This window comes from Heloderma suspectum, chromosome 3 (genome assembly GCF_057233095.1).
Source record: "Heloderma suspectum isolate Gila_16-S chromosome 3, 16-S_ref, whole genome shotgun sequence".
NCBI classification, from domain to species: domain Eukaryota; kingdom Metazoa; phylum Chordata; class Lepidosauria; order Squamata; family Helodermatidae; genus Heloderma; species Heloderma suspectum.
The window spans coordinates 240,664,261-240,686,652 of record NC_139460.1 but is presented as its reverse complement, the minus strand read 5'-3'; the positions used below and the strand labels follow the sequence as shown (position 1 = coordinate 240,686,652).

Below are 22,392 nucleotides of genomic sequence, written 5' to 3'. Positions count from 1 at the left end.
GTGTTGTTTTAGAACTGGTAAAATGAGGTATTATTTCTGAAAGCACGGTTTCTAGTCATGTATTTGTGCTACTCTGCTGTAGCACAGCTCCACCTAGGGTTATGTAGCATGAAAGGAAAAGCTCTTTGTGTAGCCCTCAAAATTCAGTTCTGCGATGAAACCGAACATAGATACAGTATTTAACAGGCTCGTGCAGAAAAACTCTCCTCGTTCTCTCTCTCTCACTCTCAAAAACAAAACAAAAAACATGGCTACTCCTGTGTTTGGTTCCCTATTATTGGGACATTAAATCCTCAACTTTATACCAAGAGTGCAAAATGTCTTACCTTAGAATCTAATGAATTTGGGATGTCAGTGGGCCTGGGTGCCAGAGCGCGCTGCATGTGACCTACGGCTCGCCTGTTGCCCAGCCCTGCCTTAGATAGCTGGGAGCAATAGCTGATGTCTACGAAAAGAGAATAATTCAGGGCTGCAGCCTGGCTGGGATGCACCCTTCTTAGACCCCCGCCATTTAATGCCAGATGTGTTGGGAGGAAGGCGGTGGTTACTTAGTGGTGGCATAATAGCACCCAATTGGGCTCAGATCCACTCTTGTCTTGTTACTTCCCATGTTCAAGGGCATTCTTAAAATGTTCCAGGGCTGAACTGTGAATTAGCCCTGTCTGGTTATCGTTTTCTTTTGTCTCCCATTATTAAACTCTGAGAGCATCTTAGTGCCCAGCACACAAAAAGAAAGTTTCTGTCCTGGGATAGCAATCTAAAGGAATTAATTGCAGATGTAGTTTCTAATTCGTCATGATCAATCAGCAGCACTGTAAAATCAGGTCCATGTTTGCTTTCCAGACTAGAAATATGTGGTGGATGCGCATGTGATTATGTTGAAATCTATGATGGAATACTCTATAGTTCTCCACTGCTCAGGAGATTTTGTTCTGGCTCATATCCCACCTTTACATCAACCTCCAACGTGATGACTGTTAAATTCCATAGTGATCACAGTGTCACAGCAAGAGGGTTTCTTGCAAACTATCACACCATCCCTGCAGATCAGAATACAAGTAAGTGTAATATTCTTGTAAGTTATTTCTTCGCAATATTATTGTTGATTATTACCTTTGCTTAGACATTCATGCATTTGCTTGGAATTTTTGTTGGCTTTCTCTGTTTTGGCGCCATAAAGCTTGATTTATTCATTTGTTACCATCAACTGTGACACAAAGGATCTGGAAGCTGCCAAGCAGCCTGGGATTCAGGCTTTATGGAGCCAGAGATACAATGCTTCCAAGAAGCAGAGAACAGGGAACTGGAAAGAGCAGACGTATGGTGCACATGGACCAGAGAGTGAGAAAGTTGACACACTCTGAACAGAAAGCTATGTACATGATAGTTCCGACTTGTTAATATTCATGTCTTGACAGAGCACCATTGCTCTACGCAGCTCATGTCAAAGCAGGTGTCTCAAGCTGTATCTCTCTGTTCTACAGAGACCAGTGTTCCCTCCTAGGAGTACGGTGTGCCTGGGAAGGAACTACCGTACCAAAATGTCAAGTAACATAATGTTGCCTATATAACTCATGATAGACTGAAATTGTTCTGTGCTCATCACAACCCGGTAGTCCTATGCAGGCGCTACGAATGCTGCCAGTCAACACATGTTCAAAGGGGCTGGAGGGTGTTACATTTAGCCCTGCCTCCACAGTCATGCAGCTCTTCATGGCCCCTCACATATTGACTGGGTTCGCATGACAAGGCATTGTGGGTGACAAGCCACGGTGGGTTGTTGTGTCATGCGAACCTGGGCCAATTCCTGCAGGCTGGTTTGTGTGTGGGCAGCAAGCCACCCTAACAATCCATAGCTTGTTCTAGGGGTTGTTGTATCCACGATTGGTTGGCGTGTCGTTGTGGGCATCAGCCAGCGAGCAGCTAAGGAAGAGTGGCAGAAACCCCTGCTGCTCTTGCCAAGCAGTGTTGCCCATGCCACAGTGATAGCCCCTCCACTGGTGCCCACAACGATGATGGAGGGGCTGTTTGCCTAGGTAGTACCTAGCTCTCTGCATTGGAAGCTCATGGCCAATATAACTGGTGGGGGGAAACGAAGGGGTCACTGGAGGCAGAGCCAAGGGCGTCACCGAAGGCGGACCCAGGGGCACCTATGTTGCTATACACAGGCCTTTTGCTACACAGTTCAAACCACCAAGAGCCCCCCAGACATTCCTCCGGAATAACAACACAGAGAAAGCGTTTTGTGGCAGAGCCCACTTATTGAGCGCAATGAGGGGAGTTGGGAAGAAGCCCATTTCACACACCCATAAACATGGTCAATTTCTCCTTCTTAGCTCCCCCCTTATTTCCATGCTCATTCAAATGCCTGATCCACTGCCGCTTTGGCACACGTTTCAGAGCTACTTGCTCCTTCACAGCGTGATCCTCGTCGGGCCGATTAGTCCCCTTCTTGGGCTGTGTAGGTCAGGAGCCGCTTCCTGCACATTCAGGGTGGACTGCAGAAATTCAGATGACTTTCTTGGGCAGGGACTTACATTCTGAGCAGTCAGAGACAGCCACACAAACAGTGTCTTATTATTAACACTGCTATAAATATTACTAATTATCATTGTTGTTACTGGTGTTCATCATCATCATCATCATCATTGCTTTTCTCTTTCTTGCTTTCTTCAAGCAGTTGTTGCCGCTGTTTTCCCATGGCAGCAGTGATCTCTTCCAACGGGGCCTAACTTGGCCCAGAGAAGATCTGGAGAAGGACGTTCCTTCATCAGCTTCAGTGTGGGGCAAGATGGCCTCTGAGGGAGGAGAGTTGCTGCCACCATGGTGAAGCAGTAGCAAAAACTGCGTCTAAGAAGAAGGACAGGAGGAAAGCTTCAAAAAGGCCAAGCCTCTGATTGTGGAACTGACTTTGGCTGCAAAAAATTAAAAATGTCGGTCCCCCGTGCCTGAAAATGCCACCCCCAATTCATCGGAGGTTCTCTCTACCCCACTTTTTGCTGTGGAAAAACAATGGCAAAAACTGTTTGGCCTCCCTCCTCCTATGAATATTCCCCCACCCCCAATATGCTGAAAATATTGGGCGCAAGCCTAGATCCCAGGCAATGAGGGATCATGTAGTGAACACAGCACCGTGTATCCAATCGGTACCACAGCATCACGTATCCAGTTAGATTTGGTTTGGCTATGTGATGAAGGCAGTGCGGGCAAGCAGAGCTGATGTCAGTTCCTTCACATGGAAAGGTCAGGGGAGGGAGCACGCTTGCTGCATTAGTCCTGGGACCAGGGCTGCTTGGTTTATTGTGATTTGCTGCAGCACTTTCATTGCCACAGCACAACCTAGCAATCAGAAACCATCAGTCTGGAAGTCCTGGAACTGGGCTGATGTTTCTTCCTGCAACATTTGTTTAGGATGAGGCCGTCCTGCTTACCGTGGGTAAACCCCTTTTGCTATCACCCATTGAAAAATAGAGGACGCTGGTGAAAAGCTTTATCAACAAGCGCCCCCTGCTTTCAGCTCAGCCCAAATTAAAGTTTTCTTTGCATGGTGGATTGTATCCAACAATGTCTTTGCACTAGCAGAAAGCATTTCCATTAGCATAAGGTGAGACCCTGGATTTTTGCCCATCCTCCTCCCATCTAGAAAAGCCCTTTGTTCAAGACTTTTCCAGAGCATCCCACAACCCGAAGGAACAACCTTTTAGGAACATGGCAGGACTGCAGTGTGTAAGGAGACTGACAAAAAATGTAAGCGACAAGCCACCATTGGATACAGTCCAGTTTGTTTAGGGAAGAAGACGTAAAATATCAGTGTTCTGTGTGCACTGTGTGTACATATACACTGAGGGTTCTGGCTATGTGTACAGTCATAAAATATTGAATAGTACATTTTTGCGATTGCTAATGAATATTGGTGGCACAAACCATTCTTGTGATTAAACAGTCAAAACTTTGGGGGAAGTATTAAAGGCTCTCTATCCCTGTCCCTTATTTTTCAGCACCATCACCAGACACAGCAGGTAACAATTCATTTACTAAAAATGTATTTCGAGTGTTGTAGTTTTTTAAAATGTCACAGTTAAGAACTTTAACAACGTTGCAATTTCATAGGTCATCAGGTTAAGAAAAAGGGAGCAGCGATAGTCGATTAATCCGTTACATTAATAGATTAGGAACTGTGTAACTGACTAAAAAAGTTGCTTAAATTACAGTGAAGGGTTACAGGTGCCTGCCCTCTCTGCCCCCCCCCCCCTACTGTTTTCAGTAATCTATGGGAGGGCAGTTCTGATGGAGCTAAAGCTAGGGATCTTGGAGAAACATGCAACAGAATCAAATAACTGTGGATTTCCATGAATTCAACCCATGAATTTCGCAACGGACTGGATTTTCTGGAACTTTCTACAAATTTAGTCATAGAACAATGTCTACAACTGGGAAAAAAGGCAAAAATTGTGCATTTCCCCCATAGGCTAAAGCATGAAAATGAGCAGGGGGGGACTTGTGCATCTTTTCAAGTTCTAATTTGCACGAACGTGAATTTGCACAAATTTGGGAAAGTGGAAAAAATCCAATTCCGTCAGTGAGCGAACGATGGCATGAAAGGCACCTGACAATCTCTGAAACACAGACAGAATAGGTTTTACAAAGTCCATACATCCCTCGTTAAAAGTGCTGAGAGTCGGGGGGTGGGGCTTGTGCATTTCATTAATTGCCTTCTCCAAGCTAATTTGAGCACTGAAGCCCAGCTTAGAAGAAGCACTCTCCCTTCTTCCCTGCACAGGAGAGAATTGTTCTTCTAAGATTGAGCCTGGTGGGCATCACATAACCCAGGGGTGGACAACCTCCATTGGTCCAGGGGCAAATGGGTGAGGTCTTGCTAGATTTGTTCTTTTGCCAGAAACAGTACAAGGTTTTGTTGCCTGCTCCAGTAGCCTGGTTTAGCAAAGGATCTGTTTCTCATATCTTTCAACATGCCTGTCATTTTGCCCAGCCGTTTTCCTCTCACCTTAGCCCCCCCCCCCGCCCCGTTCATTTGGTTGTTTATCACTGCCTGCTAGTTACTGTCCAGGTTGTTCAGTCGTTCAGTCGTGTCCGACTCTTCGTGACCCCATGGACCATAGCACGCCAGGCCTTCCTGTCCTGCACTCTCTCCCGGAGCGTGCTCAAGTTCATATTCATTGCATCCGTGATGCTATCTAGCCATCTCATCCTCTGCCGTCCCATTCTCCTTTTGCCTTCAGTCTTTCCCAGCATCAGGGGATGGTTAATCTCCCCGGACTCTTCCCAAGTCCCCCTCCCATGAGGGAAGGGGATAAAAAAGGGGGAAAGTCCATTAGAGTCAATGGGGGCTTTCCCCCCATTTTTTAAACCCCCCCCCAATGGTAGGAGGAGGAAATTTCAGGAAGCAAATGGTATGGGGGAATTTAACCCCCTCCTGGGGGATTGAGAGAGATTGAGAGAGACTGAGAGAAAGAGAGACAGAGAGAGAGAGATCCAACCTTGGTGCTTTTCCAATCCTCATGCCTCAGCCCCACTGTTCCATTGGTGGTCCCCCTAAAGTCCACATCTGGGGGTTCACCTCTTGATGATAGATACTACAATCAATAAGACAACAGAAGACTCACCATCATAGAAATTCAACTTGGTTTCTGTCTAAAATTAGAGTGTGTCTTGCTCCTTGCCCTGGCTCCACAGTAGATATACCAGATAATAAATTTTATTGATAATTTTATTTATTCATCCATTTATTTGTTTACAATATTTATAGTCTGCTCCATATCTACAACAGATATCACAGAAGTGAATAGAAGAGATAAAACAGTAAGAAGATAAAATGTTTAAAACACCAGATTAAAATTATACTATTTTTAAATTTAAAAACTATTTTAAATTTTTAAATAGTTTAAAAGTTTAAACTATTTAAACTTTTTAAATAGTTTAAAAAGCTAAACTATTTTTAAAGTTTAGCTTTTTAATCTACTGGTTGAAAAAAACAGTTTTCTGTGCAAGACCAGTATATGGACCAGACAGATGTGCTTCAGTGTGACATCAAAGAATTATAGGGCTGCGTGGGACTTCAAAAAGTGTCCTTGGTCCAAGAATTTTACCATCCCTTTAAATAGTTCACCAGCCTCTTCTTTAGTAACTACTTCTATTGAAGACATTGCACACTTTCAACTAATTTCCAAGACTGAGCATTGCATTGATTGCCCCATAGCTAACAGATGGAGTCTCAACCTTATTAATGCCACTGGTAGCTTTTTTTCTTTTCCCTTTTAAGGAAGAAGGAGAAATTCTGCAGGAAGGTCCTGAAAGAGCAACTCTTTCAGTGACAATGGGCTCTAATCCTTGTGAATTAGGTACTTAAGGCAGCATCTGTCACTGTCTGCATTCATGAAAAGGAAGGAATAGAAAGTAAATATTTGTCCTATTTGCAAAAGCTTGGGTAAATTTATGCTTAGTGCTTTCCAAACAAATACAATTGATACCAAAGATGCAGCAGTAATTTCAGCCTCTGTGCATTTGTTTCCTTTCCTTTGAACATACCATGTAAGGGGTGGGTAAGCACTCTCAGTACCACCAACTTGATTCACTTGTGTTACAAGGAACCTGATACTTCGCCCCTGATTTCCATCTCCCCACTGCAGTTCCTCCCCTTGGCCCACCAGATCATACTGTAGTAGGTCAACACATTACCTGCCCTGTTGTTGTCTCCTCTACCGATGACTGGGACAGTGGGCTGGTCTCTAACAACCTAGCTCAGGCCCATCCCAGTAGTTGTCCCCAGCTATGTGGAATGTCTTAAATTGTGCTCTCTTTCTTCCTCTATTTCATTCTTCAGAGACACCTTCTATTCCATGGTGGCCAAGACCAACAACAAGTAATCTCTATTTTTTACTTTATATTTATATTTGACTTGATATTTATATAATTATTTCTGATGCAGAATGGTATCAGAATCAACAGTATCATATGGTATGACAACACGGGGATTGCAGAAGTTCTCAGCTACTAAGAAAACTAATGATGCTAATTTTAAAGATATATATTGAATAAAGTTATGTGCTAAGGCAGGCATTATCTACAATGATGAAGAAGGCTAAACCCTGGATAGCTAAGGCTTAACAACATAGAATAGATGTGGGGAAAGTCAGAGTACCAGCTCTCCATTTAAGAAACAATAGCTGAGTCCTGAATCAAAGATCTTGCTCTGTCTGTCTGGCAGATGAACAGTATGGACATTATATAGCATGGCTACTAGCTCCAACTAAAGACTAGACACTGGAAAACCAGAGACTATTTAAGCAAAAGACTATGTTCTATATTTATAGGTATCTGTCTATGCAATTAGCCATGTTCAGGCATTCAAAGGTCATATTTATTTATTACATTTATATCCCACCTGTTTTCCTCTTGCAAGGAACCCAAGGCAGCTTACACAAATCTCCTCCTCTCCATTTTGACTGGCCCCAAATCACCCTGTAAGCTTCATGGCCCAGTGGGGACTAAATCCCAGATCTCCCAAGTCTCAGTCCAACACTCTAACCACTGCACCACACTGGCTGTCTATATCATAAAGGAAGAGAAAGCATGAAAGGAGCATGGAGTGTGCATGCTGGCCCTAACCCCAACATCCCTGTGCCTGCCAGTCCGGCCTGCTCTACCCCCAACCTTCCAATGTTGAGCAGGAAGGTCTGACTGGAGATCCTTAGTACGTTCAGCCGAACATGCTTAGAATCCTCCATGTGACTGAGGACCCTGATAACACAGGGAAGATTCTAAGTAACTACAGCTGCGTGCACTTAGAATCCCCTTTCAGACCCTCCGCTCAATGTGAGAAGGCCAGGGGTGGAGCCTGTGCACACAGGGACTTTATGGGTAGGTGTAGCGCACATAACACCCGGTGCACCCTACACCTCGTCCCTCCCACATGTTCTTTGAACACCCAAACAGGGCTTGTGACTCAATCTCAACCAAACCCCACTTCAGGATATTTGGCAGGGTTGGGAAAAATGGCAGCCTCAATTGCAAAATGTTTCTCCCTCAGGAAGAAATCAAGGAAAGAATACCGGATTCTTCTGGGTGAACCAGAAGATCAAACATATAAATTTAGATCTCTTTTCTACCATTCCCCCTATATCCTAACTCTCCATGACCATATGTGTTCTGTGTGTTCCGTTGGCTTTTTAGGTTCAGCAACAAATTATCCTTGTGGTGGTTTCCTTCCATATTCAAGTGGAATAATTGAAAGTCCATTTTATCCTTCCAACTACCCAAACAATGCTGACTGTGTATGGGAAATACAAGTAACAAGCAACTACCTTATAACACTTACATTCCAAAGCTTGACGTAAGTAAAGCCATCATGTGTTGCACAAATGGTATTAAAATCAGTCATCTGTATAAATAGCAATATTCCTACATACACCATAGTACTGCATATTTTGCAAAAGCTGGTGGAATTTAGCTGAGAGACAATAGACTTGATTAGTGCTCCCCATTGAATCCATAACTGAATCCAAGTGCCTTTTCTCTTTTGAAGAAATGGGAATTGATGGATCTTTAAAGATTCTGAGCTTTTCTACATGAAACCTTTATTGTGGGCTCATGATTCCTTACTCACGGTTGTTTACTGGTTCTTTAGGCAGTATCTTGATGTGCCAGTTTTGCTTCTGTTTTTTTCAGAGTACTTTCCCATTTTGTTTTAGAACTGGGAAAATGGGGTATTATTTCTGAAAGCAATTCTGAATTGTTTTCAGAAACTGAAAGTAGAGGCAATGATTAACAGCCTCGTGCAGAAAAGCTCTCCAGAATCTCTTTTCATTCTCTCACTCTCAAAAACAAAACAAAACAGAAAAACCTGGCTACTGCTGTATCCCCCCCACCAATTATCGGGGTAGAATGTGAACATCAAATCCTCAGCTTTTATACCAAAAGCACAAAATGTCTTACCTTAACTTACCTTAACTTACCTTAAATCTAATGATCTTACCTTAAATCTTACCTTAAATCATGTTGTCTACTCCTGCTTTAGATAGTTGGGAGCACTGGTTAATGTATACAAAAAGAGAAGATTTCAGGGCTTCCGCCTGGCTGGGATGCACCCCGCCTAGACCCCTGTCATTTAATGCCGGATGTGTTGGGAGGAAGGCGGTGGTTACTTAGTGGTGGCATAATAGCACCCCATTGGGCTCAGAACCACTCTTTTTTTCATTACTTCCCAATTCAAGGGCATTCTTAAAACATTCCAGGTCTGAACTGTGAATTAGCCCTGTCTGGTTGTCATTTTCTTTTGTCTCCCATTCTTGAGCATCTGTCCTGGAATACCTGTATAGAGGAATTAATTGGAGATGTACATTCTAATACATTATGATCAATTAACAGCACTGTAAAATCAGGTCCATGTTTGCTTTCCAGACTAGAAGTATGTGGTGGATATAGGTGCACATGTGATTATGCTGAAATCTATGACGGAACACTCCATAGTTCTCCACTGCTCAGGAGATTTTGTTCTGGATCCTATCATACCTTTACATCAACCTCCAACATGATGACTGTTAGATTCCATAGTGATCGTAGTGTCACAGCAAGAGGGTTTCTTGCAAACTATCACACCATCCCTGCAGACCACAATACAGGTAAGTGTAATATTCTTGTAAGTTATTCCTTCCAATATTATTGTTGATTATTACATTTGCTTAGAAATTCATCTTGGAATCTTTGTTGGCTTTCTCTGTTTTGGCGCCATAAAGCTTGATTTATTTATTTGTTACTGTCAACTCTGACACAAATACGGATGGATATGGAGGCTGCCAAGCATCCTGGGATTCATGCTTTATGGAGCCAGAGATACACTGATGCAAACAAGCAGAGAACAAGCAACCTGCAAGTGTAGATGCATGGTGCACATGGAAGAGAGAGTGAGAACGTTGACACACTCTGAACAGAAAGCTATGTAAATTATAGTTCCGACTTGTTAATATTCATATCTTGACAGAGCACCATTGCTCTATGCAGCTCATCTCAAAGCAGGTGTCTCAAGGTGTATCTCTCTGCTAAACAGAGACCAGAACTCCCTCGTAGGAGTACAGCGCGTGTGGCAAGAACTACCTTACCAAAATGCCATATAACATCCCGTTGCATATATAACTCATGAGTACTTGAAATGGTTCTGTGCTCACCACTATCCAGTGGTTGTGTGCAAGAGTTACTAATGCAGTCAGTCAACACATGTTCAAAGGGGCTGGAGAGCATTGCATTTAGCCCTGCCTCCAAAGTCATGCAGCTTTTCATGGCCTCTCACATATTGACTGGGATTGCATGACAAGGCATTGTGTGTAACAAGCTACAGTGGGTTGCTGTGTCACATGAACCTGGACCAATTCCTGTAGGGTGGTTTGTTTGTAGGCAACAAGCCACCTTAACAACCCATACCTTGCTTTAGGGGCTGTTGTATCCATAATGGGTTGGCATATCATCCAAACCTGACACTGCCAACCCATTATGGGTTGTGGGGATCGGCAAGTGTGTCACTTGGGAAGAGACTGTTCTTGACGAGCATACTCACCCTTCCCGCAGTGACAGCCCCTCCATTGGTGCTCACGCAGCACTTTGGAGGGGTTGTCATTCATTTGGCATCCCTTCTTTTATTATTATTTTTGTGCCATGACATTTGCACAAAACAGGGTGGAATGTTATTATTTTTATTGTTTTTTCAGCCCCAGGAATGTCTTGTAATTTTTAAAAAATCTGTTTTTGTTTGTTTTTTGCAATTGCGGAGCTGCACAATTGTGGCTGTCAAACCATATATAGCCTTGCCTTATCTATTGCCTTGTATGTTTCATCTGTCAAAGGGACCAAAGTGTGCTAGGAAACATACAAGACAATTGATAAGATGGGACTATATATTGGCTCCGTTGACAACCTTTGACAACTAACTGGTTGGGGATGGGGAAAGAGAGCAAATTGGTCCCTTAGCAAAGTTATCCTTACATTTTCAAGTGTGGGATTTACCCTTGGGGGTCCCTCCTTTTGTTCCCTTCCGTGAGTCTACCTCAAGTCATTTGAAGAATTATTTAGGGTCTTTTTACTGCAAATGGATGCACAAATCACCCACTAACAGGGGTAATTTAGTGTGTGCGCAAATTCCCCACTGACAGGTTGGGAAATGCGACCAGATCACACCTCAGCACAAGTTCTGAAATGTGGAACTTTCTCTTCCATTCCTTCCCACCCTTGGTTCTCCCTGAAGTCGTTTTAAGGGTGATCTAGGGTCCACCTCATTTGCAGAGCTCCCCTTGTACTGCAAATGGGAGCTCCAAAATGGATGGGCCCAAGGTCAAAATGGTCGCAAAGTGTGGGAGAGGCCCTGGAGGAGGAGGATGTTGTGTGAAGGATCTGCAAACTAGTGTGCATGAGAGAATATGAGCACACAATAAAAGCCTCATGTAGAAAGGCTTCATTTCAGGCTGATGGAAGTTGTAATCCAAAACATCTAGAGGCCATGAAGTTGGGAAAGTGTGTGTGTGTGTGAGTAAATCCGAATTAACTTAATGAAATTGTACTTCTCAGTATATATGTATATGATTGCACTCCACACATACAATATATGCTAAATGTGTGTGTGTGTGTGTGTACAAATATATGTGTGTGTGTGTCTGTCTCTCTCTGTGTGTGTACACACACACACACACACACAAATATAGTGACTTAACGTTACTCTGTACAATTCAATAAACACTGAAGGTATTGCATTCATGAAATAATAACATCAACTGTAATGTATTGTCTTGTGTATTGTAATGCACTAATGGGACTTCTTTTTCCCACTTGCCAGCTCTTGTTTGCTTACCAGAATATATGGAGGCTATAGTTAGTAGAAGATATCTCGACTCCGAAGGCTATTCACCATGGGATGCCAGCTTGGCTGACCCATACTGCAGACCACAGATCACACCATTTTATGTTATATTCAACATACCATACAATGGTTGTCGGACCAGAAGAGAAGTATGGAGATTTGTAATTCAGTTCTGAATGAATGGGGTTCCTTCTTTCTTTCTTTCTTTCTTTCTTTCTTTCTTTCTTTCTTTCTTTCTTTTTTTCTTCCTTCCTTCCTTCCTTCCTTCCCCCGCCCAAAAAATGGGGGGGGGGGCTGTTGAACCCTTCAGGGTTCATTTGGCAAAATGCTTCCTAACTGAAACATGCATACACATCTGTGATGAGTAATGGGCACCCAATCCATGCACATTCGTGTGCAGTGAATAAGCACATAGGAATAGTTTTCCCATTCTCATTCTTTCTCCTTAGGCTTCCTTCTCATGTGACTTCCTGAGCAGCTCTAGAAACAGCTCTAGCTCATGTTGTGAAGGCAATGTGAGAAACTCTGGAGCGTGCAGGAGGAGGTCACATTGTAGCTCCTCCTCCATGCCAGCATTGCTGCCCCAGATGCTGGAGAGGATGCTGAAGGAATGGGGAGAACCACAGCATGGGCTCCCTGCCTGTGGCCTGGAGCTGCTCATGTTACCTTGGCAGGGTGGGAAGGAGCCAGGCTGTAGCAGATCCTTTGCTGCAACTGAAACATGGGTAGAGGAGCGCAACTTTTTCTTCCTCCAATTTCAGCCCACACTCCTAGTTCCTTTTGTATAGCTATAGCTGAAGAAAGAACAAAGCAGATTACTGAGAAAATCCCTGTGGAAGGTGCTGAAAACTTAAAAACAACAACAACAACAACAACAACAACGTCTTTATTTCTACTATTTCTTATTAGAGGATAATAGCCTTTGGCTTCCCAATTATGTGAACATCCTTGGCTTTCCCTGCCACACTTGATAGGGGACCCCCCCCCCATCAAACACACGTATCAGAAAACAATTAATGTAAGCAGGCCATTTCCATTGGGACTGTCAGCTGTCCCATTCAAAAAGAGTTCTGAAACATCAGATACACATTATTTCTCTACCCCTTAGAAAATGAATGAAAATGAATAGATCAGGAGTGGGCAACAGGTGTCCCGTAGGCCTCTGTGCCACCCCACCCCACTGAATGTCACAGTGGTGGCAAGCAAAAGACAAAACCAAAACCAACACCACCACCCCCCGCAGCCATTTTAGCAATATGGAGTGCTAAAACAGTCAGATTTAGCTTCTTTTTGAGTTGAGCCTTTTACTGCTCCACAGCCATTACAGAACAAGCTTAGGTCAGCCCTTTCAGTGGTCTGTTGAGTTTTGTCGCTAAAATGTTGACATCCAACTGCTGATTTCATCCAACTGGGTGCCCTGCTGACTCTGCAGCAGCTCACAGAGAGCAGCCTGTGGGGTGGGGGTGAAAATGGCCCCGGCCCCCCAAAGTTGCCCACCTCTGTGGTATAAATAATAAAAAACAGTATATACTTCATTTGGTCATTCATAGATTCATAGATTTCACACCCAGAATCTAGAACGCTTCCCAATTCCATACGTGTTAACGGAGCTACAAGAGTAATATCAATGATATCTGCTGTTATCCCACCCAAACAAATGCACCTGAAAGTTAGATTTCATTACTGGCCAAGTGGAGTGAGATTTTAGTTCAACTTGATTATTTAGTTAAACTTCAGTTGTCTTTTGAAACTAGGAATGGCCGCATTCACACTTCCATCTAAAAGCTGTCGGCACAATCTGTCCTTTTAGTAGGATCTCCACAGATTCTGTGAGCCTTGACAAAACTTTCTTACATCAGACATTTTTTCATGTTTCAAACAGGCAGATGCTGATACTATTATTTATTCAAACCTGATCACAGTACCCGCTCCACCACCTCCACCCGGCACCATAATTAAAAGGAAAACGAATCTTCACTTGCATGTCAACTGCAAGATGCTGCAACACACTTGGATAGAAACAATGTACGTTGCTCGTGAAACACAGGAGATCAATGAGACTCAGTATGGCCAATACAACGTGAACCTTACATTTTATGACTCACCGTCCTTCTTGTATCCAGTGTACGATATGCCTTACTACGTTGAATTGAATCAGAATATATATCTGCAACTGTCTCTTCGTAGCTCTGACTCAGATCTGCGACTATTTCTGGATACATGTACAGCATCACCCAACTACGGTGACTTTACCACCTTGACTTATGATATCATCAAGAACGGGTAAGGGCTTTGTCTTCGAAGACTGTCTGTCTGGGTATTGGGTTTTGTATGGGAAATACGTTCATCTCCATTGCATTTAGTTTTTGAAACACCTATATGCGTGCTATGGATATAAGAGAGTTATACTAGTAGATTTCCCATTTTGAGCTATATATATATATATATATATATATATATATATAAAATGAATCTTTGTCAATGTGCATGATGCTTTACAAAGAGGGTAGGATTATGGTAACATGAGCTCACTCTACGATAATCACGCCTCTTGCTGTTTGGTGATGGGCAGAGGTATCTTTGGGTAGTTAGTGAGAGGGAAATTGTTGGAGAAATTTGGAGGGAAATTTGGAGGGAAAACAAATGTGTTTTAGTTGTAATCTAAACCACAGCAGCGTGAGAGCCAACTGCGCTTCCATAAGGGAATTCCATAATCGGTGGAGATGAAGGAGGAGATAGTTCAATCCTTCCCCAGCCCGCCCATTTGCCCCTGAAACTAGGGATGTCAGAGAATTCCGCAACGGATCTCGGTGAGGCCGAGTGCCAATGCATTCGGCCCCCCAAAATCCATCGCAGAACGGCCTGCCACTCCCCCGCCCCCCGCAGATCCCCCCTGGGACGAGACTTACCTGGGGCAGATGTTTCGGACGGCGGCAGCTCCAGCAGCGGCTTCAGCGGCAGCGGCGGTGGCTGGTCTTCCGACCGGCTGCCACCGCCGCCATTTGCAGTCTGTGTTTTTTTCTTTTTTTCCCCCCCATAGACATGATAGGCTACATAAAGACTTACGTAGCCTATCACATCTGGGTAACCCCCCCCCAAAACCCCCACGCGTACGCAAATGGTGGCGGCTACTAGGGATGGCAGAGAATTCCGCCACGGATCTTGGGGAGGCCGAATGCCAGTGCATTCAGCCCCCCGAAATCTGTGGCGGAACAGCCTGCCCCCCCGCCCCCCCCGCGGATCCCCCCGGGACGAGACTTACCTGGGGCGGATCTTCCGGGTGGCTGCAGCAGCGGCTGTGGCGGCTGGTCTTCTGACAGGCTGCCACCGCTGCCATTTGCAGTTGTTGTTGTTTTTTACACAGACGTGATAGGCTACGTAAGTTTTTACGTAGCCTAAAACGTCTGGGTTAAAAAAAAAAAAAAAGCGTACGCTTTTTTTTTTTTTACCCAGATGTTTTAGGCTATGTAAAAACTTCCATAGCCTAAAACGACTGGGTAAAAAAAAAAAAAAAGTGTACGTCTGCTACGCTATTTGCGTTCCCCTTGTTTTCACCGTCATAGTCTACCTAAATATTTACGTAGGTTAAGACGGCCAAAAAGAAGGACGCATTTGCGTACACGTTTTTTTTGTGTTTTTTTTACCCAGAGCCCTCCGCGGCCGGAAATCCGGCTGCGGACGACTCTGACCTGGCCGGGCCTGGCTGGCTGCTCCACAGAGCTGCCGCGGAGCACAGCCGGCTGCGGAGGATTCTGGGGGGGAGGAACGGAGCGCCTCCCCCCCGTCCAGGATTCCGGGGGGAGGGACGGAACGCCTTCTCCCCTACCATCAGCATAATCCGCGAAAGGTAAGTGATTTTCGTACATCCCTACCTGAAACAGCAATGAAGAAGGGGGCATTGGGCCTTCTGTCACAGACATGGCTGCAGTGTAGTGTGTCTTTTGAATGTATGTGTCCCCGGGGTTGAAACACTGTATAGGACTACAAAGTGACGCAACCTGTTGATGTCACTGGTCTTCACATGCTGTTCACTATGTCTGCACAGGCGCAGAATCGCAGCACCTCTGCTATGCAGCTTGGGCATACCCATCCCTCTGGGGTCCAAATCACGGGTCCAACTTCACCCTATCAGATTATTCCAATGGCACCCCAAGGCCAGGGGTGTAGAACTGATCTGGCCCTTGAGGGCAGGGGCAAATCTAGCCTTCCAGAGTTCCCCAGAGGGCTACACTCCTTCTGGCCCTATACCCTCCCCCTCCCCAAGCACCAATCACTTGGTGCTTTTCCAGCTTTGGTACAATTCACCCCCTCTTCTAAAAGGCTGAAATGCCTCTCTTCTGGCAGCTAGAGATTTAAACTAAAATATGCTGCTATTGGGGGGGGGACGTGGGGGGAGGGCTCTGATAGTTTGCCTTCAGCCCCTCCTGGAATGCAGCCCCTGAGAGCTCCTCCAAAATGGAATTCAGCCTGCGGGCCTAAAGAGGCTCTGCATCCCTGATCGAGGCCAAGAAATTGGGCCAAGAGATTGACTTAGAGCCAACAGGAACTGATCACAAATCTGATTTTCACTGTAAATGAACCCTCTGTTAACTAAATAGTAGATTACTATGACAAAATTAGCTTGTTATATTAAGATTGTGCTAGTTGTTTTAAAAATTATATTCTTATAGTTGTATAGCAAAGCGTTAACTTCCTGAAGCTTGCTTTATCAGAAACCCTTCCTCTGGCTGGATTTTGATACTTTCATGTTTCTAAAATAGCTGCATCGAAATGATAACATTACACCAATTTCCTGGAGATTAAAATCATATACCCAGAAGACATAGATTGCATGTGACATTTTTGTGCATTATTCTAAAACAAAGCCTTTGTATCAACTAAGATGTTCCTTGTTCCTGGTGGATGATTTTGAATCTGTCTATGTACGTATTGACAGATAATTTGGCATGTGCTCTGGACAGTCAGTTTCAGGAAAGTGAAATTTAGGGTTGGTCTCCTTGTTTGAAGAGCAACTGACATTGTAAAGGTTAAAATTACAGACATTGCTTTTCTTGGGAAAGTATGCAAAGTCTCATAGATAAAAAAGATGGGAAAGCACAGAAAAGGGAATTCACCGTACATAATTCATAACACTGAAGAGAGTGTTTGTTTATGCCTTGAGATCCTGCTCCTCTAAAGAGCTCAGTTTGCACATGGTTCCCAGGAAATCTTTCTCATCCCAGCAGTTTAATGGAGCTTCATCCCCCAAAACTGCATCATCATATGCTCTTCAGCCATAAGGTAGCTGTCAAGGTTCCCCTGTTGCCTACTGAATATTCCAATAGCGAAATCACCACTCAGACAAAGGCTGCTTTCCAAGGCTTTAATTCTATTTATCCTAATGAGGCATACAGATGCTAATTGCTTGAGACTCAGAGAAACTACAAAGGAACAACCATCTAGGGGTTCCTAAGGGCTAGGATGTCAGTTGATCTCCGTTTGGGAAAAACACGGCAATTCTCTGAACTTAAGAGGTGGGAGGGGAAGATCTTCCCCTCTCCTGTGATGCTTCTGGGTGCAGCTGTTGACGTCGAGCCAATCAGGCTGAGCGCCTAAGCTCAGCTCCTACAGTCTCTCGCTTGTGCCTGCGCCTCGCGTCTAAAAGCTCAAGTTGTCCCTCCCTTTCCATGCCTGGTTCACTGTCACTCCCAGGGATGTGAGAAGGGGGGCCTCCCCTTCCACCTGTGCCCCTGAAGTCTGAGAGAGTTCCTCTCCCTCCTCAGAATCAGAGCTGCTTTGGGACTCTATGGGCTCAGATACAACCCTGACAGTGGCATCCAACGGAGGTGCAGCACTATCGGTAACCAAGTTGTACTAGCGTAAACCAGAGCTGGCGCAGTGTCATCAGAGCTGGCTTCTTCTGCAAAAGTAAAAAGCGGCAATTTGTGGCCAACTTTGCTGCTGCTGCTGCCAAATTTCCCTCTTTCCCCCTTTGCAATGGCGAGTGCTAACGACGTTGTGCGAGCGTCACTTTGCAGTAAGGCCATGCCATTAGAGCTTGCACTGCATCGCCACCAGATGCTATGCATAATCTGGCACTCTGATCACACTTTGCCTAGAATTGGGGAGAAAAGGAGGGTTCGTATTTGGCCCTTCCTCTTTGTCCATTTCTGATATAATATGTTGCTGCAGGTGAGATCCACAAGTTCCACTTCACCCATCGGGTCGTAAGCAGGAAAAAGAAGGGCAGGCCACAAATGCTGCTTTCACGTCAATGCCCTGCCCAGACCTGCTCACACAGATGTGTAGCAAATAGGGGGAGGGAGAAGGAGGACCCTGCCCACTCGGCCCTGCTGCCTGAGCCCTGCATCTGCAGCACACCGTTGGGAGGTGGACGGGCTTTGTTAATGTCCGTGTAAGTGCAGTGAGGAGGTATGAATTTTGTAAAATCCATTCTGTTTGCATTTCGTGGATTGTCAGGTGCCTTTCGTTCCATCGTCCACTCATTGATAGAATTGGATTTTTTCCAGGTTTTTCCACTTGCACGAATTCACACTTGCAAAAATGCACAAATTCCTCCCTTCCCCAAATGCACATATCCCCCCCGCCCATGTACATTTTCATGCTTTAGCCTATGGGGTAAAGACACATTTTTGGCTGGTGTTTTTTAAAATCTTACATATTTTTCTATGACTAAAATTGCCTAACACTCTGGACTGTCCACAAGTCTGCAGAATCCATGCAACTCGGGCAAAGCCATTCTGCTTCAGAATCTGCAGATACGTTTCATAAAGATCTGAACTCATTTGATTCCACTGTGGATTTCTCTGACATCCCTAAAGTTTAGGCTCTCCATGCTATTGGGAACTGCAATTGTGAATAGGGATGTCAGAAAATTCTGCGACGGATCTCGGTGAGGCCGAATGCCAGTGAATTTGGCCGCCCGAAATCCGTCGCGGAACGAAGCCCCCACCCCCCAACCCACGAAAGGCGCGTGGGATGAAGTCCCCGCTGCCCCCAACCCACAAAAGGCATGCGAAACGGAGCACTTACCTGCTCCCGTCCATGCTGCTTTGCGAATGGCGGCCGACCTGTGGCCGCCATTCACTTCCTCCTCTTCATAGCCGTGATAGGCTATGTAAATACTTATGTAGCCTATCACAGCTAACGCAGCGATGCCATTTGCTTCCCTGCGGAGGCCGTGATAGGCTACGTAAGTATTTACGCAGCGTATCACGGCAGAGGGGAAAAAACCCAGGGTATGCAAATGGCAGCGGCTACCGCCATTTGCGTACGCTGGGGTTTTTCCTCCCTGCTGTGATAGGCTACGTAAATATTTACGTAGCCTATCACGGCTAAATACAGGGATGCAAATGGCGGTGGCTATGACAGCTGCCATTTGCGTCCCTGCAGGGCTGCCCAGCAGCTGGATATCCGGCTGCGGGCGGCCGGAGCTGGCTGGCGGCTCTGCGGCTTGGCCGCGGAGCGGAGCCAGCTGGGCAGGATTCCGGGGGGGAGGATCGGATCACCTCCCCCCCCCGTTGATGATTCCAGGGGGAGGGACGGAGTGCCTCCCCCCCCACGGAAACAGAATGGAACGGAAGGTAAGTGTTCCATCCATCCCTAATTGCGAAGGGTTTCTGGAAGCATACGCATACACAGCATGCTACCGGAAGAGAGCATACACATACACAGTGCTATGCAGATAGGGCCCACTTTCTGACATTATGCTGAATGTGTGGCCATGAGTCAGGAAAAGCCTGAAGACATTCTGATGTGGGCAGGGCCAGCCTGCCCAGCCATGCTTCCCACCCACCTAGGCATTCTTTATAGGCATGGGTAATTTGTCTGAAGACCACTTTAGGTAATGTATGCATTTGGACTCACATATTTGGATTCAAGTGGAGGAGCAAAGTCCTAATATTCATTCAGAACGTATGAATGGTTTTCCTCCTCTTCTGTGTCCTCCTCCTCCTCTTCCTCCTCTTCCTCCTCCTCCTCCTCCTCCTCCTCCTCCTCCTCTTCTTCTTCTTCTTCTTCTTTTCCTTCTTCTTCTTCTTCTTCTTCTTCTTCTTCATATCAATCTTATCTCATACAGTGCCTTGAAATCCAAATTGGATAAAGGAAAATATATAAATGATTTAATTAAAAATAAAAAGAGAGAAGCATATTTATTGTACTAAATTAAAAAGTAAGTATGCGTAATAATAATCTTTGTGTATAAATCTTTATTGTAAAGAATAGAGGTCCATCTAGTCTAGCTTCCTGCCTCAAGCAATAGTTCAGTTACTTCAGCAGAGATCTTGCCATCCCTGACTTGAAATGTGCTGGGCCTCCACAGAACTGTTTCAAGTACATCTTTGCAGTTCCTTTTCTTTTCATGTAGTGCTGGTGCCTTCCCTTTCTCCTTTCTCCAACTATTTCCATCCAGATATCTCAAGGAAGCCCACAATAGGGCACCCTTTGTCTCCTATCTCCCCTTTGTTTGCACCCACCATCAGGTAATCAAAGTTATGCTTCCTCAGAATGTAGACATTTTATTTCATCGTCATGGCTAATAACCATGATCTTCCATGGATTTCTCTAATTCCTCTTACAGCCATCTAAGCTAGTGGCTCTCATCACAATTTGTGATAATTAATCCCATAATTTAATTTTGCATTCTGTGATGATATTCTTCCTTTTCCCATTCTGAATCTAATGCAAATCAGTTTTATTGGATGACTAAGTTCTAGTATTTTGAGAGAGTAAAGGTGTAATCCTATGCATGTTTAGACAGAAAAAAGTCCTGCAACTCCCAGCATTCCCCAGCCAGCATGCCTGGCCCCCCTTTCTGACCTTATGCTGAATATTCAACTCCCAGTCTGTATAGAATTGCACCTTAAGAGAAATGTTCTTTCTCCACTCTCTAAACACTGTATGTACTCTTATGAATAATGTTATTCTTTATGAGAATGATTGATTGTCCTTATATGCACACTGTTGATATGGGATTGTCCATGTGCACAGGAAAGATTATTCATATACAAATTAAATCCTCTGCCTTCAGAAATCAAGTGCTCTGTCTTTCTTCTTGAAAGCTTTATCTTATAGATTAACAAGCAGAAATACCTAGATGCATTTTACCAAAGCAGGATTTTCTAGTATTAGGTTCTTATTAGTTTAGGATAAATTTATGCCATCATTTTTACCAAGAAGGAGTCACCTCATGGTGACCTTGAATTGTCTTGTGGTTATATTTTGTTCTCATATATAGACATAAGCACGCATGAGTATATTTATATATAGCCATGATGAAAATGAAAAATTACGCAACACATTATCATAAGGGGAAAAAAATCACTATAACGGGTAACCTTTTCCAATAGTTAACTCACTGAAAAAGCTTAGTATCAAGGAGGTTCAAACTACAGGAAAAGATTACCAGTTATGGTCATTTTTTCCACCTGTGAAAATTGTTTTGGGTAATTTTTCATTTTAACCATTCAAGTTCAGTGTGAGAAATTATTAATCACACACTTCAAGTTAAGCATGGCAGGTATGTTCTTCGAATCAAGTGCACTGATATTTTTCATATTGTGTTAGATACTTAGAGTATACTCACTGAAATCAATGCTGGATTGAACAGAATGGATCCAGCTACTCTTTTATGAGCTCCCAGCTTCAGTCCCAGCTTCTGCCAACCTAGCAGTTCAAAAGCAAGAAATTGCAAGTAGATAAATAGGTACCGCTTCGGCGGGAAAGGTAACAGCGTTCCATGCACCTCGGTGTTCAGTCATGCCGGCCACATGACCACAGAAGCGTCTTTGGACAGCGCTGGCTCTTTGGCTTAGAAATGGAGATGAGCACCACACCCTAGAGTCGGACACGACTGGCTGGGGACACCTTTACCTTTTTTTTTCCACTACTGTTCAAAAGCATTACATTTACTTGCAAATATAGCACATTAACTGTATATAGTATTAGAGAACCAGTTAATGTAGGCTAATTCTATTCTGTTTTGTTTTTGTGCAGGTGTATCCGCGATTACACCTATCAGACCTATTATTCACCATATCAACATGTTCTTCGGTTCTCCTTCCGAGCCTTTGAATTCATTCGTAGATATCCATCCACTTACCTGCAGTGTAAAGTGGTGGTTTGCCGAGCCTATGACTATAACTCCCGATGTAATCAGGGCTGTCTGAATCTGCCTAGATCTAAGAGAGATACAGGCTCTTACCAGGAAAAGCTGGATGTCATTATTGGGCCGATTAAACTTCAGAAGAATGGCATTCAGCACAGAAATTTCGGTAAATCAAAGCAACACCTTTCGTAAAGTTCTTTAATCGCTTGTAAATACAAGTCAGCGACATGCTGGAATTGATCGAGGTTGGCAAGGTTAAGGAAGGACAATTACTGTGGCCAGTGGCTCTGAAAGAGGGAGCCCTGCTGGGAAGCAAAGTATAAGGAGAGCCAGTGGGGTAGCAGTTAGAGTGTTGGGCTAGGACTGGGGACACCTGGCTTCAAGCCCCGCTTGGCCCTGAAGCTCACTGGGTGACTTTGGGCCTGCT

General features: G+C 44.4%; 2 protein-coding genes across 5 annotated transcripts in view; both read left to right on the top strand.

Annotated features, from left to right (window-relative positions):
* The window catches only part of LOC146350943 (uncharacterized), a 351,952-nt gene that overhangs the window by 120,403 nt on the left and 209,157 nt on the right, over positions 1-22,392 (top strand). The window lies entirely within an intron of this gene.
* The window catches only part of LOC146350947 (scavenger receptor cysteine-rich domain-containing protein DMBT1-like), a 60,534-nt gene that overhangs the window by 34,559 nt on the left and 3,583 nt on the right, over positions 1-22,392 (top strand). For all 4 annotated transcript variants that reach the window (XM_084845982.1, XM_084845980.1, XM_084845981.1 and 1 more), the window contains 8 exons: positions 844-1,058; positions 3,999-4,019; positions 6,842-6,880; positions 8,191-8,350; positions 9,418-9,638; positions 11,837-12,009; positions 13,743-14,143; positions 21,854-22,131. In XM_084845982.1, the coding sequence (XP_084702108.1) occupies positions 844-1,058; positions 3,999-4,019; positions 6,842-6,880; positions 8,191-8,350; positions 9,418-9,638; positions 11,837-12,009; positions 13,743-14,143; positions 21,854-22,131 (1,508 nt within the window). The remainder of the gene's footprint in view (positions 1-843; positions 1,059-3,998; positions 4,020-6,841; positions 6,881-8,190; positions 8,351-9,417; positions 9,639-11,836; positions 12,010-13,742; positions 14,144-21,853; positions 22,132-22,392) is intronic.